This window comes from Triticum urartu, chromosome 3 (assembly GCF_003073215.2).
Source record: "Triticum urartu cultivar G1812 chromosome 3, Tu2.1, whole genome shotgun sequence".
NCBI classification, from domain to species: Eukaryota; Viridiplantae; Streptophyta; class Magnoliopsida; order Poales; family Poaceae; genus Triticum; species Triticum urartu.
The window spans coordinates 444,204,782-444,223,785 of record NC_053024.1 but is presented as its reverse complement, the minus strand read 5'-3'; the positions used below and the strand labels follow the sequence as shown (position 1 = coordinate 444,223,785).

At 44.4% G+C, this 19,004-nt stretch overlaps 1 protein-coding gene across 2 annotated transcripts; it reads right to left on the bottom strand.

Moving 5' to 3' along the window:
* Nucleotides 1-13,446: 13,446 nt before the first annotated feature.
* LOC125544270 lies at nt 13,447-18,021 on the bottom strand. Of its 2 annotated transcripts, none has more exons than XM_048707884.1 (2): nt 16,932-18,017; nt 13,447-14,066 (listed from the first exon to the last, which is right to left on the bottom strand). In XM_048707884.1, the coding sequence occupies exon 1, from the start codon at nt 17,862-17,864 to the stop codon at nt 16,947-16,949; it is 918 nt and encodes a 305-aa protein (XP_048563841.1). In that variant the 5' UTR covers nt 17,865-18,017; the 3' UTR covers nt 13,447-14,066; nt 16,932-16,946. The 2 variants fall into 2 exon arrangements, with proteins under 2 accessions (XP_048563841.1, XP_048563842.1); XM_048707885.1 differs by lacking the exon at nt 13,447-14,066 and adding an exon at nt 14,089-16,327 and having other exon boundaries at nt 16,932-18,021.
* Nucleotides 18,022-19,004: the final 983 nt, after the last annotated feature.

Here is a 19,004-nt window from a genome sequence, read left to right as displayed (position 1 = left end):
GTTATCAAATGAAAAACACATGACTATGGTTAGGAAACCTTAACCATCTTTGATCAACGAGCTAGTCTAGTAGAGGCTTACTAGGGACATGGTATTTGTTTATGCATTCACACATGTATTTAAGTTTCCGATCAATACAATTCTAGCATGAATAATAAACCTTTATCATGAATAAGGAAATATAAAATAACAACTTTATTATTGCCTCTAGGGCATATTTCCTTCAACAAATTGTTGTACAAACATAGTATAAAGGAAATCATAATGTGGTTCTCATAGGTATCACAAACATAGTTTGTGAGCTCGCACCTCGGCCCTTAGACATAGGGTATTGGTCACACATCACAATCCAATCACAGATAATAGACATTGACAATAGGTTTACTTGATAATAAATGATTAACTGTCCTTATAATATCAATGACTTATGAAATCTCAAGGACAAGTATAACCTAATGGTAAATGGACACGGTGGCTATTTCTTGGAGAGCGCGGCTATGAAGTCGGTGGCATGGACAGAGCAATGGTGATGGGAGAAGAGACCGATCTAGATTGCTTCCTCTCCTTTATATAGCACGGGTTTTGGAATAGGGGTTTGGGGATGCAACTTTGCCAATTGGACCTCTGGCCCAATAGACAAGTAGAAAACATAGCATGTTCGCTCATAAGGCACATATGAATTTCTCACAGGGTCAGTGGTACAGGATATTACAAAATAGAAATTTTAGTGGTAGAGTGTAATTTTGGTTGATGATCTTGGTTTGGAGTTAAACCATAGTTATTTTGTTTTTGCCCCTCCTAATAGTATGATTTGTCGTTAAACTCAATGTGAATGTTAGATATCACCAAAATACTATAAAATACATACTATGAGTTTGAAGGAGGCAACCAGTTGGTAGCTCAAAAGTAGGGGTCACTAATGATTGGTCCACTCACCAAGGAGGAATATTTTTGCAAAATAAACTTCATAGAATATTACTCCTCTTAATTTCCTTGTCATTGATCATCAAACCCAAATAGCGGTATAAGATGTACTTTCACCCTCCCCACTGCCCCATGCCATTTCTATCGCTCGTCCACGTCCCTTGGCACACCACGCCTCTCTAGACTTCATTCATGTGTCCACTTCATCCCCATCACCACCCCACCCACCATCGTCACCACCTCTGGTGCAACCAATGCCAAACTCATGATGCGCTTCACCCCTGTGACTACAACGATCCATTTAAAGTTCTCCCAGTAGACCTCCAAGATTTGTGGTCCACTAGCCCAACCACCTCCTGTGGCCTCCACTGCTTGGAGAAACCACCTTCGCTCCCCACACCAAGTATTTGAGCGGTGCCCAAACAAATGGTGTGTGCTTTTTTGTTTCATTCTTAATTTTGTGCAATTTGGGTTGTTGTTTATAGTATGTCATTGTTAATTTCCATGTACTATGAATTCAATCAATTGTGTGGACTCGTGTTAGTAGAGCACAATGTCAGATAGATCCATTTTGAGGTTGCTTAAGTTCTCCGGGTCTGATCGGCCTACTTATGGACTATCAAATGCTAAATCATAACTAGATATTCATAAAGATAGTCTTCAGGATTTGAAGCATGTTGTGAGGCATAGTCAATCAAGATAGGATCCGCCCACCAAACTTGGATAATACATATCTTTGGGCACTCTCGAGTGATCATATTGAGAAATGTATGGAAATGCGACTAATGTTAATTGTTGACCTGATTTAAGAATTCTTATCACAAGTTTGAGAATATAGGTCGTGCTACCCAACAAGGATGACAAGTGTGCCTTGAGCCCGACAACATGTGTCCTCAGAAAAAAATGAATCATGCATGTGCCACATTGTGAGGTTTCATTTAAATGACTTTGTCAGCACTCATGAGTTGTGATGTCTTCAAGCACACAAAGTTGTTGTAAAGCAAAATTCGCATGAAGATATTACCAATCTATGTGTCGAACCCACAGAGAGCTTGTAGGAAGATAACTACCAACCCCACAACTATGCTGTCACGGACATAAGTACACTTTCACCAAAACCGAAGGTTGGAAATAGTTTACTCTTATCGGTTTATAGGGAAAATGATACAAGCAAGGGCTTAACTAAGTACTGCTAGAACTTAAAATAAATATTAGACTCGATGGAGAAATAAACTCGGAAGGATTAATGTGATGTTATAGATGAGCAAAGTGACATCAAGGTTGAGGTTAGTAGTACCCAGTGGCGTGGATGACGGCACTCCACATATGTACAATGCCACCTTGTGTGGATCGAGTAATCTACTTATGGTGTATGGTCTCTCAAATAGCATTGTTTCTCAAGCAGTGGTTTATTGAGACAACTCAATTGTCCTACTTCTCATCACATGCATGCAATAACTGACGAAAGACATTACGATTGCAAGCATCATACTAAAGGCAATAATTTTGAGGACAACTGTACCTCCTAGGTAACTTGTGCTCCTCTTAAGATAACGAAGCATGTCGGCCAGAGGTCTACCAGATCGCACAATCTACTCATCAACTTCATGTGCGGCCTAGGGAGTTGGATGTCTCCAACCACGCTGGTGGATTGGACATATTCAATCACTAAACTATCACAAGGTAAATAATAACATGAAGATGACAGACATAAATAAAGTACTTCCATCAATAACACATGTACTAGATGTTACACCAATAACAATCGATCACTTAAAACAAAAACACATTAAAAGGGGGTTCAAGAGTTGTTACAACCCATCATGGAGACTTTGACATGGAAGAAAGAAGGTCCTACAATGGTCCCTATGGGTGCGCAAGTGGTTAGTGAGATGCACTGGAGCATGGTGATGAGTCCAAAATGTGTGATGTTTTTAGTCTTAATTTTGTGCCTACTCGGTAGGCTTTATGGGATTTTACCACGTTCATGCATGTCTTCTTGTCGATTTTCCCAAGGATGCATTTTTTGAATCAATTGAAGCACTAAGGAAAGAAATTTAGAAATGGTGGTAAAATCACGTCCATAAATGTGATGAATTATTACCATAAAATAATGAAGTACCTAGGAGGAAGCTGGAGGCCGTGTGGCGCCTCCAAAGCGCAAGAAAGCATCTGGTACAAGCGCACACACACGTACTAGCTGTTGCCGCCTCCGCCTCATCGACTACTTCCACCCTGTGGAATCGGATCAGGGATCGAACACATACACACTCCAGAAACTCATCCGGAACACAGAACCCTAGCCTACGGAGGGCATTCGTAGGGGAAATCGATCCAAGGACTCCAACACCGAAGTTCTTCATCAAGGGGGCATCATAATCACCATCTCAACGCCATCACGTTGTAATATAATAGTTGGAGTGGATTCAATCTTATATTACTCTTGTGCCATTACCATGATCATCATAATTCATCCCGCTATGTTTGAACCCTCGATGTGCGAGTAGTTTCCCTAGTTCTTGGAATATGGAGGAACCCTAGTATGATTAAGATATTTTGGTATTAGGATTCGATATCCTATTTATATGTTTATGTTATAATCTTCTTGATGTTGGGTGAAGTCTACCATTCAACATATGCTAACTTTGGAGGGATGGTAATTACTGCTGGCGTGATGGCTGGTTATGGAAGTAGGTTAGTGGCAGGGCCTATCTCCCTTCGTCATTGGTCATTGTAGCAGGGGGTACACGAAGACCACTTTTATCTGCATCCAAGGGGAGACCCTTAATTATCATTCAGTAACCGGAGTGGTGATGAATGGTAGCGGCATTGTGATATAGGGTTGCCGCATGTATGCACGTATTTGTACTTGGCTTCGCCCACAAAGAGAAACACATAAAGTGGCTTAGGAATATGACGTAGCATTATACTTAGGCATCGGTCATGTAGATACATACTAGTGGGGAATTCAGACTCCCTGGGAATGCTTTAGTCCTATCAATTCCAACAATTGTTACTCACGTCTCGCATTGCTCTAATTTACTCTTGTAGTTTAAGTTTCAGTTTGCTACAATCACCTTATGTTATTCTTCATTTCCGCTTTGCTTTGGATTGCATGTAAACTTGCAGACACTGTCATTTGAACCACTCAAGTGACAAAGACTGATTCATGTACTCCCTATGAGATGTAGGGTCAGTTTGGTTGGTGTCCACACTGTTGCATGCCTGGCCTGATAAGTGCCTGGATCCTGCCTGGCACTTGTTTGGTTGGTGCCGTGTGGAGAAAATGTTTGCCTGGCCTGGTCGTCGCTAGCAGCAGGGTTAGCCTGGCTCGGTTAAAAGAATCGAATTAAATAATAGTACTACTCAACCAGGCAACATCACTAGCCTGGACCAGGCGTCCAATTTCCCGCGCCTGGTCGTGCGCCTGAGACTAATCAAGATGTGATAGCAGATTTGAATATCTTGTAAAAACTAGAGGACAAAGCACCAGGTCAGGAGAGGAACCAAACGCAGGTGCACTAGACAAGCCTGACCAGGCAAAAAAAGTCCTACCATCCCACACGTCATCTAGGCAGTGATTTTTCCCAGACACCTTGTCTAGTCTTCTAACCAAACAACTCCCTATACTCTTACTTTGAAAAGCTACAACTAAACCTTGTGCACTTGCAAACCATCACATGGCGACCCTATTGGACATGGAGATGGGCTCAATTGCGACCTTACCTCATTGGCAATGTCGACGCGGTGGTGGCGGGCTCGGCTCTTGCGATAGTTGCGCTCCCGGTAGGTTTTGGGCGTGCAAGTGGTGTGAAAATGACGCTCTAGAGTGTGAGTGTTAAGTGGGTATGGCGGAGATGTCTAAAGTGGCGGCGATAATCTGCTCCTAGAGGTGGAGCCCAGCAGCATTTCAGTGGAGCTACAAGGCGGAGATACACAGGGTAGCGGGGGCTATTTTTGGGCTTGCCGGCATGCGCGGCCATGGCTGGGAGGATGGCGAACGAGGCGAGGTGGCCGCGGTTGTGGGTGCGTGCGGGACATGGGCGTTGTAGGAGGTTGAGGGTGACCCTGGCGAGTGGGGTCCACCGGTTAGTGGGAAAGGGGAAATAGGGGGCTCAAGGCTGGCTTAGACTGCGATTGGGCCGGCCTTGCTGCTCCTTGCGTGCGCGCGCGCTAGGTAGGGGGAGGCCTTAGGTTGGGTTGGGTTGAGCTTTAGGGTAGGTTTCGATTTTTTTCTCTTTTTCCTTTTCTCTCTTTTATGTTTTCTTTCCCCTTTGAATTTTAGTTTGATTCAAAAAACAAAGCCAACCAATTTTGGAAAATTCTACTGAACTCTAAATTAATATATGGGTCTTAGGGGAAAATATTTTCCAGCCCAAATAATAAAAATAAAAATCATGCCAAATTTGTAGGCTCTATTTTAGCATTATAAATATTCCTTAAAATGATTTTAGGGTTCTAAATAATTCCAAAAATGTTTTGAGATCCAATAATAACCAAATCAAATTTTAGTCAAAGTTAGCCAGGCTCAAGCAACGTAAGAAACAAAAAATTCACCCCTATTTAAATAATTCACATTCCAAAATTGAAAATTTGCGATGTGATAGTGAGTTCGCCCCTTGTGCCATCGAGCTGTGGAGTTCTTGGGCTACTCTGGAGATCTTTCATTGCTTGATTATGTGCAACAACCTTTAGACCGCTGTCGTTTAGCAAGGTGTCACATGTAACATAATGATTGTTGTGTTATCTATGTGCAGCTGCCCGAGGACCTGCAACACTTTCTTCTTGGTTGCCATTTTTCGATAGAGGTTTGGTTCAATACTATGCTAGGGTACCGCTTGCATCGCTTCACTCCATGCGGAATGAAAGACTTCGCTGATTAGTGGATTTGCTTGTGGTTGCGGTTCTGGCCCAATCTAGAGCGCAGATAAGTTCTTTGGTCTTCCTCGCCGCCCCAACAACCAAGTCTTAGGCAGGGTGTCTATCATGCGTCACCTCGTCGTATCGAAGATCCGAGCCGAGTTTTGTTGTGGAAACTGTTAGAGTACTATATATAGCCATGTAGCCTTTTGTATTTACCCCCATTGTATACGGGTTTTTTTTGCATATTTCCTGCACATGTACATGTATATATATCGGCCTATGGCCTCATGGCAAAACAAGTTGCATATTTTCTAACAGGGTATCAGATCCTCGGTTAATTTTTCGCACGTGCGACTTGTGTTGTTGATCCACCGTCATGTTGCCGCCATCTTTGTGGTCGTCGTTGTTTTCCTTATTTCTCTTAGCCACTAGATCTCTGATCTCGCACGTCCACTGTTGCGTCTTGCCCCGCCCACCAAGGTAGGAATCGCCGAGGTAGACTCAGGGGATAGATACGAAGAAGTCAACGAGGATGAAGGTGCAGAATCATGTGACAAGCAAGGTGAGGAAACCATGGGAGATAGCTACGTTGGATCTGCAATAGTAGGAGAAGCAGGGGTAGCGGGATGGATAGATAAGGGCTCAACAAGAGTGGTAGGCGCGTCAGGAAATGTGAGGAAATATATATCCTCCACTAAAAAGGTCGAGGTCGTCGGATGCGTATTTCTCGAGATGTGACTTTTGATGAGTCTCATCCCTTCTACCCGCGTCCATCTTTCTCGACCTTTTCAGTGGAGGACATCTCATTCCTCATCTATACCTAATATTAAAGGACGGAAGATTTCATAGTTCTCCATACGTCTATTAGTTGTTTTCCCTATGTTATTTGTTTTTCTTTAGGTTCTACAGATTGGTTTTCCGTGCGTTCTTACCTAATTGAAATAGAACGCTCAGGCTATGAGGTGTCCAACATGTGCTCCCATGGAGGAAGGTGAGGCGTGTGCGGGTCCAACTCCTGACGCCATATAACATGAGACCAACCCCTCAAAAATATAACATGAGACCAGAAAAAAGGCGAGAAACTCCCACAAAATTACCGCCAACACGAGACCGACCCGACATCATTAGGACACCTGCCTGGCACCTACATAAAATCACAAGGGGAAGCGATGCCGGAGTCAGAGTCGTTCAATATATAGGTCCCTGTGGTACCGCTGCAACACCGGCGGCATGTCGCTCGCCGTGGCCAGGCACATGATGTAAGGCAATCTGGACGGGTTCCTCAGTGGCGACTGATGTCTACTACACAACCTTCTTCTTGTAAACGTTGTTGGGCCTCCAAGTGCAGAGGTTTGTAGGACAGTAGCAAATTTCCCTCAAGTGGATGACCTAAAGTTTATCAATCCGTGGGAGGCGTAGGATGAAGATGGTCTCTCTCAAACAACCCTGCAACCAAATAGCAAAGAGTCTCTTGTGTCCCCAACACACCCAATACAATGGTAAATTGTATAGGTGCACTAGTTCGGCGAAAAGATGGTGATACAAGTACAATATGGATGGTAGATATAGGTTTTTGTAATCTTAAAATATAAAAAATAGCAAGGTAACTAATGATAAAAGTGAGCACAAACGGTATTGCAATGCGTTGAAACAAGGCCTAGGGTTCATACTTTCGCTAGTGCAAGTTCCCTCAACAATAATAACATAATTGGATCATATAACTATCCCTCAACAAGCAACAAAGAGTCACTCCAAAGTCACTAATAGCGGAGAACAAACAAAGAGATTATGGTAGGGTACGAAACCACATCAAAGTTATCCTTTCTTATCGATCTATTTAAGAGTTCGTAGTAAAATAACATGAAGCTATTCTTTCCGTTCGATCTATCATAGAGTTTGTACTAGAATAACACCTTAAGACATAAATCAACCAAAACCCTAATGTCACTTAGATACTCCAATGTCACCTCAAGTATCCGTCGGTATGATTATACGATATGCATCACACAATCTCATATTCATCTATTCAACCAACACAAAGAACTTCAAAGAGTGCCCCAAAGTTTCTACCGGAGAGTCAAGACGAAAATGTGTGCCAACCCCTATGCATAAGTTCACGAGGTCACGGAACTCGCAAGTTGATCACCAAAACATACATCAAGTGGATCACGTGATATCCCATTGTCACCACAGATAAGCACATGCAAGACATACATCAAGTGTTCTCAAATCCTTAAAGACTCAATCCGATATGATAACTTAAAAGGGAAAACTCAATCCATTACAAGAGAGTAGAGGGGGAGAAACATCATAAGATCCAACTATAATAGCAAAGCTCGCGATACATCAAGATCATGCCAAATCAAGAACAAGAGAGAGAGAGGGGGGAGAGAGAGAGATCAAACACATAGCTACTGGTACATACCCTCAGCCCCGAGGGTGAACTACTCCCTCCTCATCATGGAGAGCACCGGGATGATGAAGATGGCCACCGGAGAGGGATTCCCCCCCCCCCTCCGACAGGGTGCCGGAATGGGTCTAGATTGGTTTTCGGTGGCTATAGAGGCTTGCGGCGGCGAAACTCCCGATCTAGGTTATTTTCTGGAAGTTTCAGTATATATAAGAGGTTTTGGCATCGAGAACAAGTCAGGGGGGTCTCCGGGTTGTCCACGAGGTAGGGAGGCATGCCCAGGGGGGTGGGCGCGCCCCCCACCCTTGTGGGCAGCCCGGGACTCTTCTGGCCCAACTCTTTTACTCCATGTCCTTCTTCTGGTCCAAAAATAAGTTCCGTGAAGTTTCAGGTCAATTGGACTCCGTTTGGTTTTCCTTTTCTGCGAAACTCAAACGCAAGGAAAAAACAGAAATTGGCATTGGGCTCTAGGTTAATAGGTTAGTCCCAAAAATCATATAAAACAGCATATAAATGCATATAAAACATCCAAGGTTGATAATATAATAGCATGGAACAATCAAAAATTATAGATACGTTGGACACGTATCTGCGGCCCCGTGAGGCAATGTTTGGGCGAAGCAGTTAATGCCCGGCCTCACAGTCGCGTTGTGCCACGACAAGTTCTACTTACCGGTCTCGGTGAACAAGTCAGCATACGAGTTAGTAACATGGATCCGTCCTTGACCAACCAAATGATGACAGAGTCGAGATCACCATCGTCGACGCTCCTGCACCGATCTGCTCGGCCATTTGGTCTTGTTCCAGAGGCCGCATTCCTGCGGGCTCCAAACCTAGGAAGGCAACTGCTCGGCCGTTCATGCTTGTGATGTTTGTGTCATTCACGGACTAAATGTAATTTCCAGTTGCTATTTACCGCCGATCCATAGGCCTAAAAATAATGAGGGTCAGGTCGATTGAGTTAGCAGCGATAGGTACCTCCATGCATGGTTGAGGCCTGGCGTCAACGCCGTTGGTGGTATTTTGTCCATGGCGGGTGCCCGCATTGTCATCGGTGCATGCGTTGTGGGCGGGCCGCAGTAGGGGACGTGCCGCTCGGCGGTAGCTCGCAGTAAGAAGAATCCCGCGGGTTAGGCCGTGATTAGGGAAGATGTCGAGAAGGAGGAGGTCGGAGGAGGAGGATTGGATGGATGGACGCGGGAGTCGATCACAAAAATTGTGCGGCACCTCGACGCGGCACCGTTGCTGGTCGAGCTGTCCAGCGCCGGCAATAGGTCATGAGGGTGTGGCCAAGTCGCCAAGCATGTGTCATGGGAGAGCGGCAGAGAGCCCACATGAGGTGTGGCAAACGTTGCTCACTTTGTCCGCTCTGTCCGAAACTCCGAACAGGTGGTGTCACTGCTGGATTAGGAAGAATGGACAAAACGCTTGGTCAGATCAATATCGTTGACTGCATGTATCACCAATTCACCATGGACACCAATCTCAGGCGTCCGTGTTCAATGGCCTGCCCTAATGCGGTGGGCAGGAAACCTCCAAGCGCTGCACCAATCCCCAACTAGAGGTAATGATTACGATTTGTGTTCTTCCAATTTGTTGGTAGCCACATGCCATGGAGTGGCTTGGATTGGTGCTGATCTATCTTAATGGAGGCATCTGCTTTCCATGTGTTTGATGAAATTATCAACAACATTGTTCATACTAATATTTTAATCCTTCACATTAGCACCAATGACATGTTTGTCATCGTCTATTTATAGGGGATTTGGTATTAATTCTCTTGTATATCATTAATGTTTACAAAATAGATATATTTAGAGGTGTTTCAACTTTAAAGGTTTATATTTAGTCTCCATGCATACATTGGCACTTCAAGGAATTACCGGTTGAATCTCACAAATGAGAGTTCAGTCTGCAGCTGAGAATGATTCATTATACCGATTAATTTAGCAAGCCCGGCAAGACAAATGCTATTTATATTGCTGGAGATGTATATAACTTTGTAAGAATTTCTTTGATGGCAACTTTATAAGGCCTTATTGGTCGATTCCTGTTACTTTTCTAGCTCAACACTCTCTTATGGACAGGGGTCACCAGACCTCAGTCTAGCATATAAATGGTTAGTTTATTAGAATTCAATGATATATATTTACCAATGTTTACCAGCAATTTATGTTGTCGAGGCATGCCGACATTATGTCAGGGTTAGGGAAGATGTGACCAACATTGTCCATCAAAAGTTAGTGTTATTCACCCAGATCAATTCATCATGACATGTCCCGAACTAGCGCGCCGAAAAAAAGTTGTTGCAAATAAGCTGACAAACTGACCGGTGCTTGGATAGCTGTTGCACATTCATGCAACAATCATTTTGCTAATCCAATATTTTATGGAAAACGCAGGCGTGTTAATTGTGCAGTTTTGAGCATGTGGTATTCATTCTCTTCAATCACTATCTACCTTATTTTTTGAGATTTGTGAGATAGACCTGACAAACCCAGAGGGAGGGAGTAGATTTGAAAAAATAAATGTTCCTTATTATCAGTGTTAAGGCTTCTTTCATTATGACTAATGTGCGGTTGATAATGCTTTTCTTCTAAATCTCAGCATGCGCCTTTTCTTCACCACTAGGTGTCGCTTTTCTTTGATGAACGCATATCAATTTTCTTCCCGTTGCAACGCACAGGCATTTGTGCTAGTATTTCCTAACACACCTATCACTCCCGTTGAGCCCTTGTCTATACATCCTACTACCCCTGCTTCTCCGACTATTGCATATCCAACATCGGCATCTCCCATGGTTTCCTCATCTTGCTTGTCACAGGATTCTGCACCTTCATCCCCGACGACTTCTTCGTCTCCTCCCCTGAGTCTACCTTGGTGATCCCTCCTTGTATTCTTCCATCTGTTCCACGGTATTATACTCATTGTCTGCGTAATGTGGATGCATCTACTGATGTGTCGTCTTCCTCGCCTCAGCCTACTTATGGCTTGCGTCTTCATCCGCTTCCGCGCTGGGCCGCTTTTCTTGAGCCGACTTCTTATCGTGAAGCTGTTGTTCATCTCGAATGACAATTTGTGATGGCAGAGGAGCTTGCTGCTCTTGAGCGCACCGGCACATGGAATCTTGTTTCTCTTCCTCCCTCTGTGTGTCACATCACTTGTAAGTGGGTCTACAAGGTTAAGACTCGCTTCAATGGTTCTCTTAAGCATTGCAATGCTCGTCTTATGGCTCGTGGCTTTCAGCAGGAGCATGCTCGTGATTACGATGAGACTTTTGTTCTTGTGGCACATATGACCATTGTTCGTACACTTCTTGTCATGGCATCCGTTCGGCACTGGTCTGTATCTCAGCTTGATGTTAAGAATGCCTTTCTTAACCGTGAGTTGTGTGAGGAGGTATACATGTAGCCATATTCTATTCCTGATGGCATGGTATGCCATCTTCGTCGCTCTCTCTATGGCCTTAAGCAAGCCTCTCGCGCCTGGTTTGAGCGTTTTCCCCCTGTGGTGACTGTCGTTGGTTTTTCGGCGAGTGCTCGTGATCCAGTGTAGTCTGTCCACCTTTCAGCTCATGGTCGGACTATTCTTCTTCTATATGTCAACGACATGATCATCATTGGTGACGGCGCCGAATATATTGCCTTTGTGAATGCTCGTCTAAGTGGGCAGTTTCTTATGTCTGATCTTGGCCCTCTTGGCTACTTTCTTGGGATCAAGGTCTCTTCTACTTCTGATGGCTTTTTTTTATTTCCCAGAAAAAGTATATCCAGAACCTTTTGCACGTGTTGCTCTTACTGATGAGCGTACTGTTGAGACTCCCATGGAGCTCAATGTTCACCTCCATGATACAGATGGTGACCCCTTGTCTAACTCGACGCGTTATTGTCATCTTGTCGGTACTCTTAGGAGTACGTACTCCTACCCACATGGGTACATATATATATAGCCATTTATCTTTTTGTATTTACCCTATTGTATAAAGGGTTTTCTGTATATTTCTTGCACCTGTATATGTATATACTGGCCTATGGTCTCATAGGAATACAAGCTGCATATTTCCTAACGGAAACTAGCCATGGCTAGGTCTGGTGGGGCTGTAGGAGGATAGTTATCTTCATGTTTGTCCTGGTGGTGCAGGAGGCTGCCTCTAGCGCACCTACATGTAACTATGGTCAACTTCTCCTCTTAATATAAATGGGACGCTATCCCGCAAAAAAAAATGGGACACTCTTGCGCGTTCTTGGAAAAAAGTTTACAAGCAGTTATAACACCAGGGAAACCAGACGCGGACGTTTGGTCTATGGATAGGGCTGGAAAAAAAGCTCGAAGCTCGTGAGCTAAACAAGTAGCTCGTGACTCGGCTCGAATCGACTCGAACTCGAAGAATAACGAGTCGAGCCAAGCTTTAGTTTAAGATCGTTTATATACCAAGTTAAACGAGTCAATCTCACGAGTACTCGTGTAACTCGTTATGCTCGATACAAAAGATCAGCCACTCCCGATATAAAAAAAGATCAGCCACTCAGCACCCTATGTCCCAGGCGCACAACAGAAGACCTAGCCGTTGAAGGCCCAACCGCCTAGGAGACTCATGCGTTACAAGGAAATTACTATTGTTTAGTGATATATATGTTTAATATATACATAATATTTTTTATAATATTTGAGGGTTTTATGTTCATATGTTTAACGAGCTTAACAAGCTAAACGAGCCAGCTCGTGAGTTATATGAGCCGAGCCAATCTTGGATTTGAGCTCGTTAATAATAACGAGTCGAGTCGAGCTAGCTCGTTAACGAAACGAGCTCTAGCGAGTCGAGTCGAGTTGGCTCGACTCGGCTCAAATTCCAACCCTATCTATGGGTACATATGTACCTTATATAGAAAAAAATAGTAATTCGAGAAAAAGTCAAAAAATTCTGAAAATATTTTTTAAATAAACTTGACCTTTCATTGTACTCATGAGAAAAGTACCACAAAAGGAAAATTCCTCTTTGACTTCTTTTCAAAAAAGACATTTTTTTGCCAAAATAGCGTGAATAGTGACCTATAATAGCAAATGAATTTTGTCTTTTTCGCTGTGAAGTAAACATTGGTTTTTTTTGTGAAAATTTATATAATAGTGCGCAAGTAAGTCAAGTTTATTCTAAAAATAGTTCTTAGCTATTTTGACATTTTGTTTAATTATTAAAAAGAAAATTCCATATAGGGTCTATATACAATCAGAAACCAAAGTGTATTTCCTCAGGGAAACCCCACAAATCATTATAAATTTCGTTGTATCAGACTATCAATGATAAGCTGTGCTATCTGAAACTGTGGCGCGAACTACTTTAAGTACATCTTTGTTGATATGCACAAGCACAAAAACGTACTAAAAAGTTGAAACACGAGAGGGTAAAGCTCAGTGGGGCAGTGAGTGGCAAGCCCACTAGAAACAGTTCCCCTCGCCGCCCTTGGGCATCTACTACCGCACCATGTAATGCCATATTGGCAGGAGATGTCCATCAGGAAAAGCAGAGCATGCTTTGCTCGCCACATTTGTGCTAAGCTTTCCAGTTGTGGCATCACAGCACACCATTTGTCCTAAACATCTCAACCTGATAAAGTTACGTCCCATGGAATCTAGTAATATATACCGTATATGCAAAAGCATCAAGAACAGAAGAACCAGGAGACGACAACTAGTCCCCAAATGTGATATTTGCAAATGAGCAGCTAAGCTGCTAAAGGAAAGGGTCCGGCCCGACATGCCGAGTGCAGAATTGAATATTGGAACATTCTGTGAGGTGCTTGATGCTCACCAGCTCCTCGAAATTCTTCTCCAAATTGCACTTGAAAAGCTAATGAAATGGGAGCGGCTCTTCCTGTAAAGGCAAAGGAACGAATGGGATCCAGATCAACCAACTGAGCATACAGAAAATAATTCAAGCAATCACAGGACCAAACAAAAGACACAATGTTACGTCAGTGGAGTAACTTGAATCAGGTTTGTGTGGCTCACACTATTGGAAGAGGGACATGGCAAGGACTTGCAACATAAAGAAAATCTGTTAAAGGTGCGATGGAGCGGCCATTGACGTAAAGGTCACAATCAACAAGTAGCACTTCTTTATGGTTATGCTTATGCAGTGTCCAATAAGCGCAATAAGCACAGGAACAAGTAAATCCACGTGAATCTAAGGCAACAAGTGGCCGATTCAGTTCTCAACTTTCAAACAGTTTATACCTTACTTGATGAGTCACTCTAAAGAGCTATGAGAGGAAGAGTCGAAATCAGAACACGGGATCCTGCCATATAAAGCAGGTGGATTTTGGACAGCACAATCACACACACGACCAACCGAAGAAAACTATAATGACAACTTTAGAATAAAGGAGGCTACAAACCACCATTATGCATACAAGTAGAAAGAGGCATATTTGATGGTTGCTCTTCATATTCAATTGTTAGTATTGTAGGCCCTTAGCACAGCTACTGGCAAACAGATCATGCAGAGCTGGTAACTGAATACAATCAGTAAAAAAAAACATGTTGTATTCAATCATTAGCCAAACCAAATTAAACAGATTAACCAGGTCTTGAGAAGATTAGTACATAACAAACCGAGTGCCTGGTCTACAAGATCACACAGTTGAGTGAACAAATAAGATCAGACATGCTTCACAAGATCTACAGTCCATCATAAAAGAAACCCATCAGAATTTGATGTTCTCAAAATCTGTGACTGGTAAATGTCCCAAGTCCTAACACCTTCAGCTTCTAAGTAGAGTAAGTATATAGTGCAAATAAATAAATAAATCATATCACCAGAACCTAAAGACTGCGCATAAGAAATTTCCAGTCACAACTAATGATTCATACCAGACACTTCCAAGAAAACTCCATGTTCGAAAAGTTTGACTATCCATCAAGTTCTAAATTATTGAATCAACGAAATCTATTGAATAGAAAGTCAATGAACACTTAACCGATATCAAGTTGGAAAGGATAAAAGTGCCAAACAAATTGTATCTGTCCTCCATAAGAGAAACTGATATGAGCCATATGCCTATTAAACATGTAGTTTCTCCAAATTAGGTGTATTCAGATGGATGTGTAAACGAAAGACTGAAGGGTTAAAGGAAAAAACTTCCAAAAAATTATGTTTGATTATACCAAAATTAAATAAAATACAACAAGATTACACTCACAGGCTCCATGATGGGCTCCCATCAGTGTGATGCGCATTCTAGACCCCAGGGCAAATAAGAGGTTATGGCCCAACTTGGTGCATGCAGCCTGAAGTCCTTTGAGAAAATCACTTGGAACTTGGGCCTTTAAACATGGTCTGCGTACACCCTGAATGATCTCCCTCGTTTCAAACCAGGGGAAAACCAGTCTAAGACACACGATGAACATTGATCCTGGAACTACTTCAGGCTTTGTTCGGTTACACCTCCTCACAGGGGGATTGGGGTGGATTGGAGGAGGTTTTGACTTGTACAGGGTCTAATCCCTGCCAATCCCTGCCAAACCCTTCTATTTTCCCTGTCAACTGAACAGGCCCTCAGGGGGCTGGCAGATGAGCAAATACTATGGTTCTAGGCATGTTGAACAATGAAAACTATCTGAACTAATCTATGCATGAGTGGTCAATTATCCTTGAGTCTTGATGCATGAATGGAATAATCATCAGTAAATAATACTCCCTCTGTCTGTTTATAGGCCACTTAGTAGTAGTACCATAGACAGAGTCAGTATGTATCATGTCCATAGAACAAGCTAAAGTTAAATGATGTTTGCCCAATTCCTATGACAGGGGCATACAACACATTGAGGGTGACAAACCAGCGATGCTATCAACGCCAGACCATTGAGATATTATAGTGTTCTGCATTGAAATTCACATGACGGAATACAGCATTTCAGCAAGTAAATAAAGAATCAAACATGAATTGCCAATTGGCCATGTAGCGATTGGCCGACAAGCTTGACCTAAAGGGCAGCCCGGTGCGCGTAGCTCCCGCTTGCGCAGGGTCCGGGGAAGGGTCTGACCGCTTTGGGTCTATAGTATGCAGCCTTTCCCTACATTTCTGCAAGAGGCTGTTTCCAGGACTCAAACCCGTGACCGGCCGACAAGCTGACCTTCTAGAACAAAAACAGAAGGAACATAAATCACAGCTATCATATGAAAATAGCTACTACTATATCACCCAAAGCTCCATTTATCATTTGAACAGATATTTCACAATCTGAGATTGAAATGGCACTGCCACCAATTACAGCTACCACATCAAGAAAGCTAAACGGGACATGCATTTACTAACTTCAAAAATCTGCGGCAGTGATGTAATTGACGACTTATACATATGAAACAAAAAGGTAACACCCACAAATCCTGTCAGGATGGATGGAAATAATCAGACTTGTTCGATGCATGTGAGTACTGCTCCCATTGAAATCCAATATAAACAAGAAGCAGGTATCTTCCAATATCAAGCCCAGAAGACAGAATAACACTCCACACTTCCTTGAAGGTCTGGCTCACTTTTTGCAGAACTAACACTCAACAATTCCACTGAATTCATACACAAAAAATGGTGTACTATACTTGCAATAATAGCAAGAGATGTTATGAACTTATGATACAAGTGATACTGTATCCTCAGCGTCAACAAACTAATTATCCACAAAAACAAGAAACAGATTATCTCCACAACAGATCAAGTAAACGACTGAAAGAATGAACCTGTTTTGCATAGGCTCAGTGCCGAGGGCTCGGGCTCCGTCTGGCAATGCCAACACCGCTAGAGAAGATGCCAGCGAAGGCCTGCAGGTTCTCGTCAGAGGGGCTGGTGTGAATCTTTCTCGGGAATGGTAAGACACAAGGCCCGCAAAACATCACCCCGCCCATGTACGTGTTCTCATCCTCCCCCTCCTGATCGCTGGCATCATCTTCACGCTTGTTACTTGGCTTCACCGCAACCTGCTGGTTGTCCGATCCTTTATTGTTAGGCTTCACCGAGGCCTGCAGCTTCTTGGGCGTGAGCACCTTAGGAGAAGGTGGGGGTGTTGGGTGCGCGCGGTTGAGGACGCGCAGCACGCGGCCTGAGATCGGCGCCGTGGAGAGGCTGCTGATGGCGACGGCAGGGGGTAGGCCGCTGAGAGAGACGGCGGGGGAGAAGCTGAGGGCGTGGGAGGCCGCCGGAGAGGGCGGCGCAGCGACCAGGCTAGCGGCCACATTGAGGAGGCCGTGGACGCGGCCGGAGGGGCGTCGGACGCCGACGGCGAACATGGCTGGGGACCCAACGGGGCGGGACAGGAGGCAGTTGTCGCCGAGGAGGAACCGCGCGGATCCGATCAGGGAGTCCCCGCCGATGTGCCAGGCCCCGTTCGGTGAGGCGTAGATCTCCACGGTGACGGCAGCGCGGGAATCCTCGGCGAGCGCGGCTTCGTGCACGCGGAAGAGGAACCGCTCGTGCCAAGCCGGATCGGGGCCGCCAGAGCGGTCGGGTTGCGTCTGGAGCCTGTGCGCGGTGTCAACCCACGCCACGGCGTACGCCTGCAACCGCCGCCGAAGTCCAGAAGGCGGCTTCAGCCCCTGCGCGGAGATGATGGTGACCTCCAGAAGCCGCTCGCCCTCCGGGAGCCCCAGGCCGGCCTCCTCGTCCGGCGCCTCCATCGCCGGCGAGCGGCGGCGCTAGGGTTTCTTGCTCGGGGAAGAGAGGGGTCGCGAAACGAGGCGGCGGCGAGATTTGAGGCTCGCCCCCCTCTCCCCCTTCGGTCGTCTCGGTGGGATTTTGAACGAACGGTGGATCCGAGCAGGTATCGTGCGATCCGGTGGTTATGAAGGAATCCTGCCAACTGGTGGTGATTGATTGGGCGTCTGAGCGGGAGTCTGCGCCGTTTGAGATGCGATTGACAAATGTGAGAGCATCTGCAATTTCATCATCCCTTAGAGCACATTGTGACGCCCCAATTTAAATATACACTAATCATACATGTAAATATGTACGACCGAAATCAAGGACTTACGGAAAGATATCATAACATAACTCTAGACATAAACTAAAATAATACAAGCTTTATATTACAAGCCGGGGCATCGATGGCTCGAATACATAAGCTCGAAAACACAAGAGTCAGCGAAAGCAATAATATCTGAACACAGACATTAAGTTAAACAAGTTGCCATAAGATTGCTAGCACAAACTGGGATACAGATCGAAAAAGGCGCAGGCCTACTGACTGGGATCCTCCTAAACTACTCCTGGTCGTCGGCGGCCTGCACGTAGTAGTAGGCACCCTCGGTACAGTAGGGGTCGTCGTCGACGGTGGCGTCTGGCTCCTGGGCTCCAACATCTGGTCGTAGCAACCAGGTATAGAAAGGGGGAAAGGGGGAGCAAAGCAACCGTGAGTACTCATCCAAGGTACTCGCAAGTAAAGATCTACACTACATATGCATTGGTACCAATGAAATGGGTAGTATTTGTGAACTGAACTACAGAATGGTAGAATAAGAGAGGGATAGCTAGTCCTATCGAAGACTACGCTTCTGGCAACCTCCATATTGAAGCATGTAGAAGAGAGTATCTGGTAAGTTCACCAAGTATCAACGTATAGCATAATCCTATCTGGCGATCCTCCCCTCGTCGCCCTGTGGGAAAGCGATCACCGGGTTGTATCTGGAACTTGTAAGAGGTGTGTTTTATTAAGTATCTGGTTCTAGTTGTGATAAGGTCTAAGTACAATTCCGAGTCATCCTTTTACCGAGGGACACGGTTATTCGAATAGATAAACTTCCCTGCAGGGATGCACCACA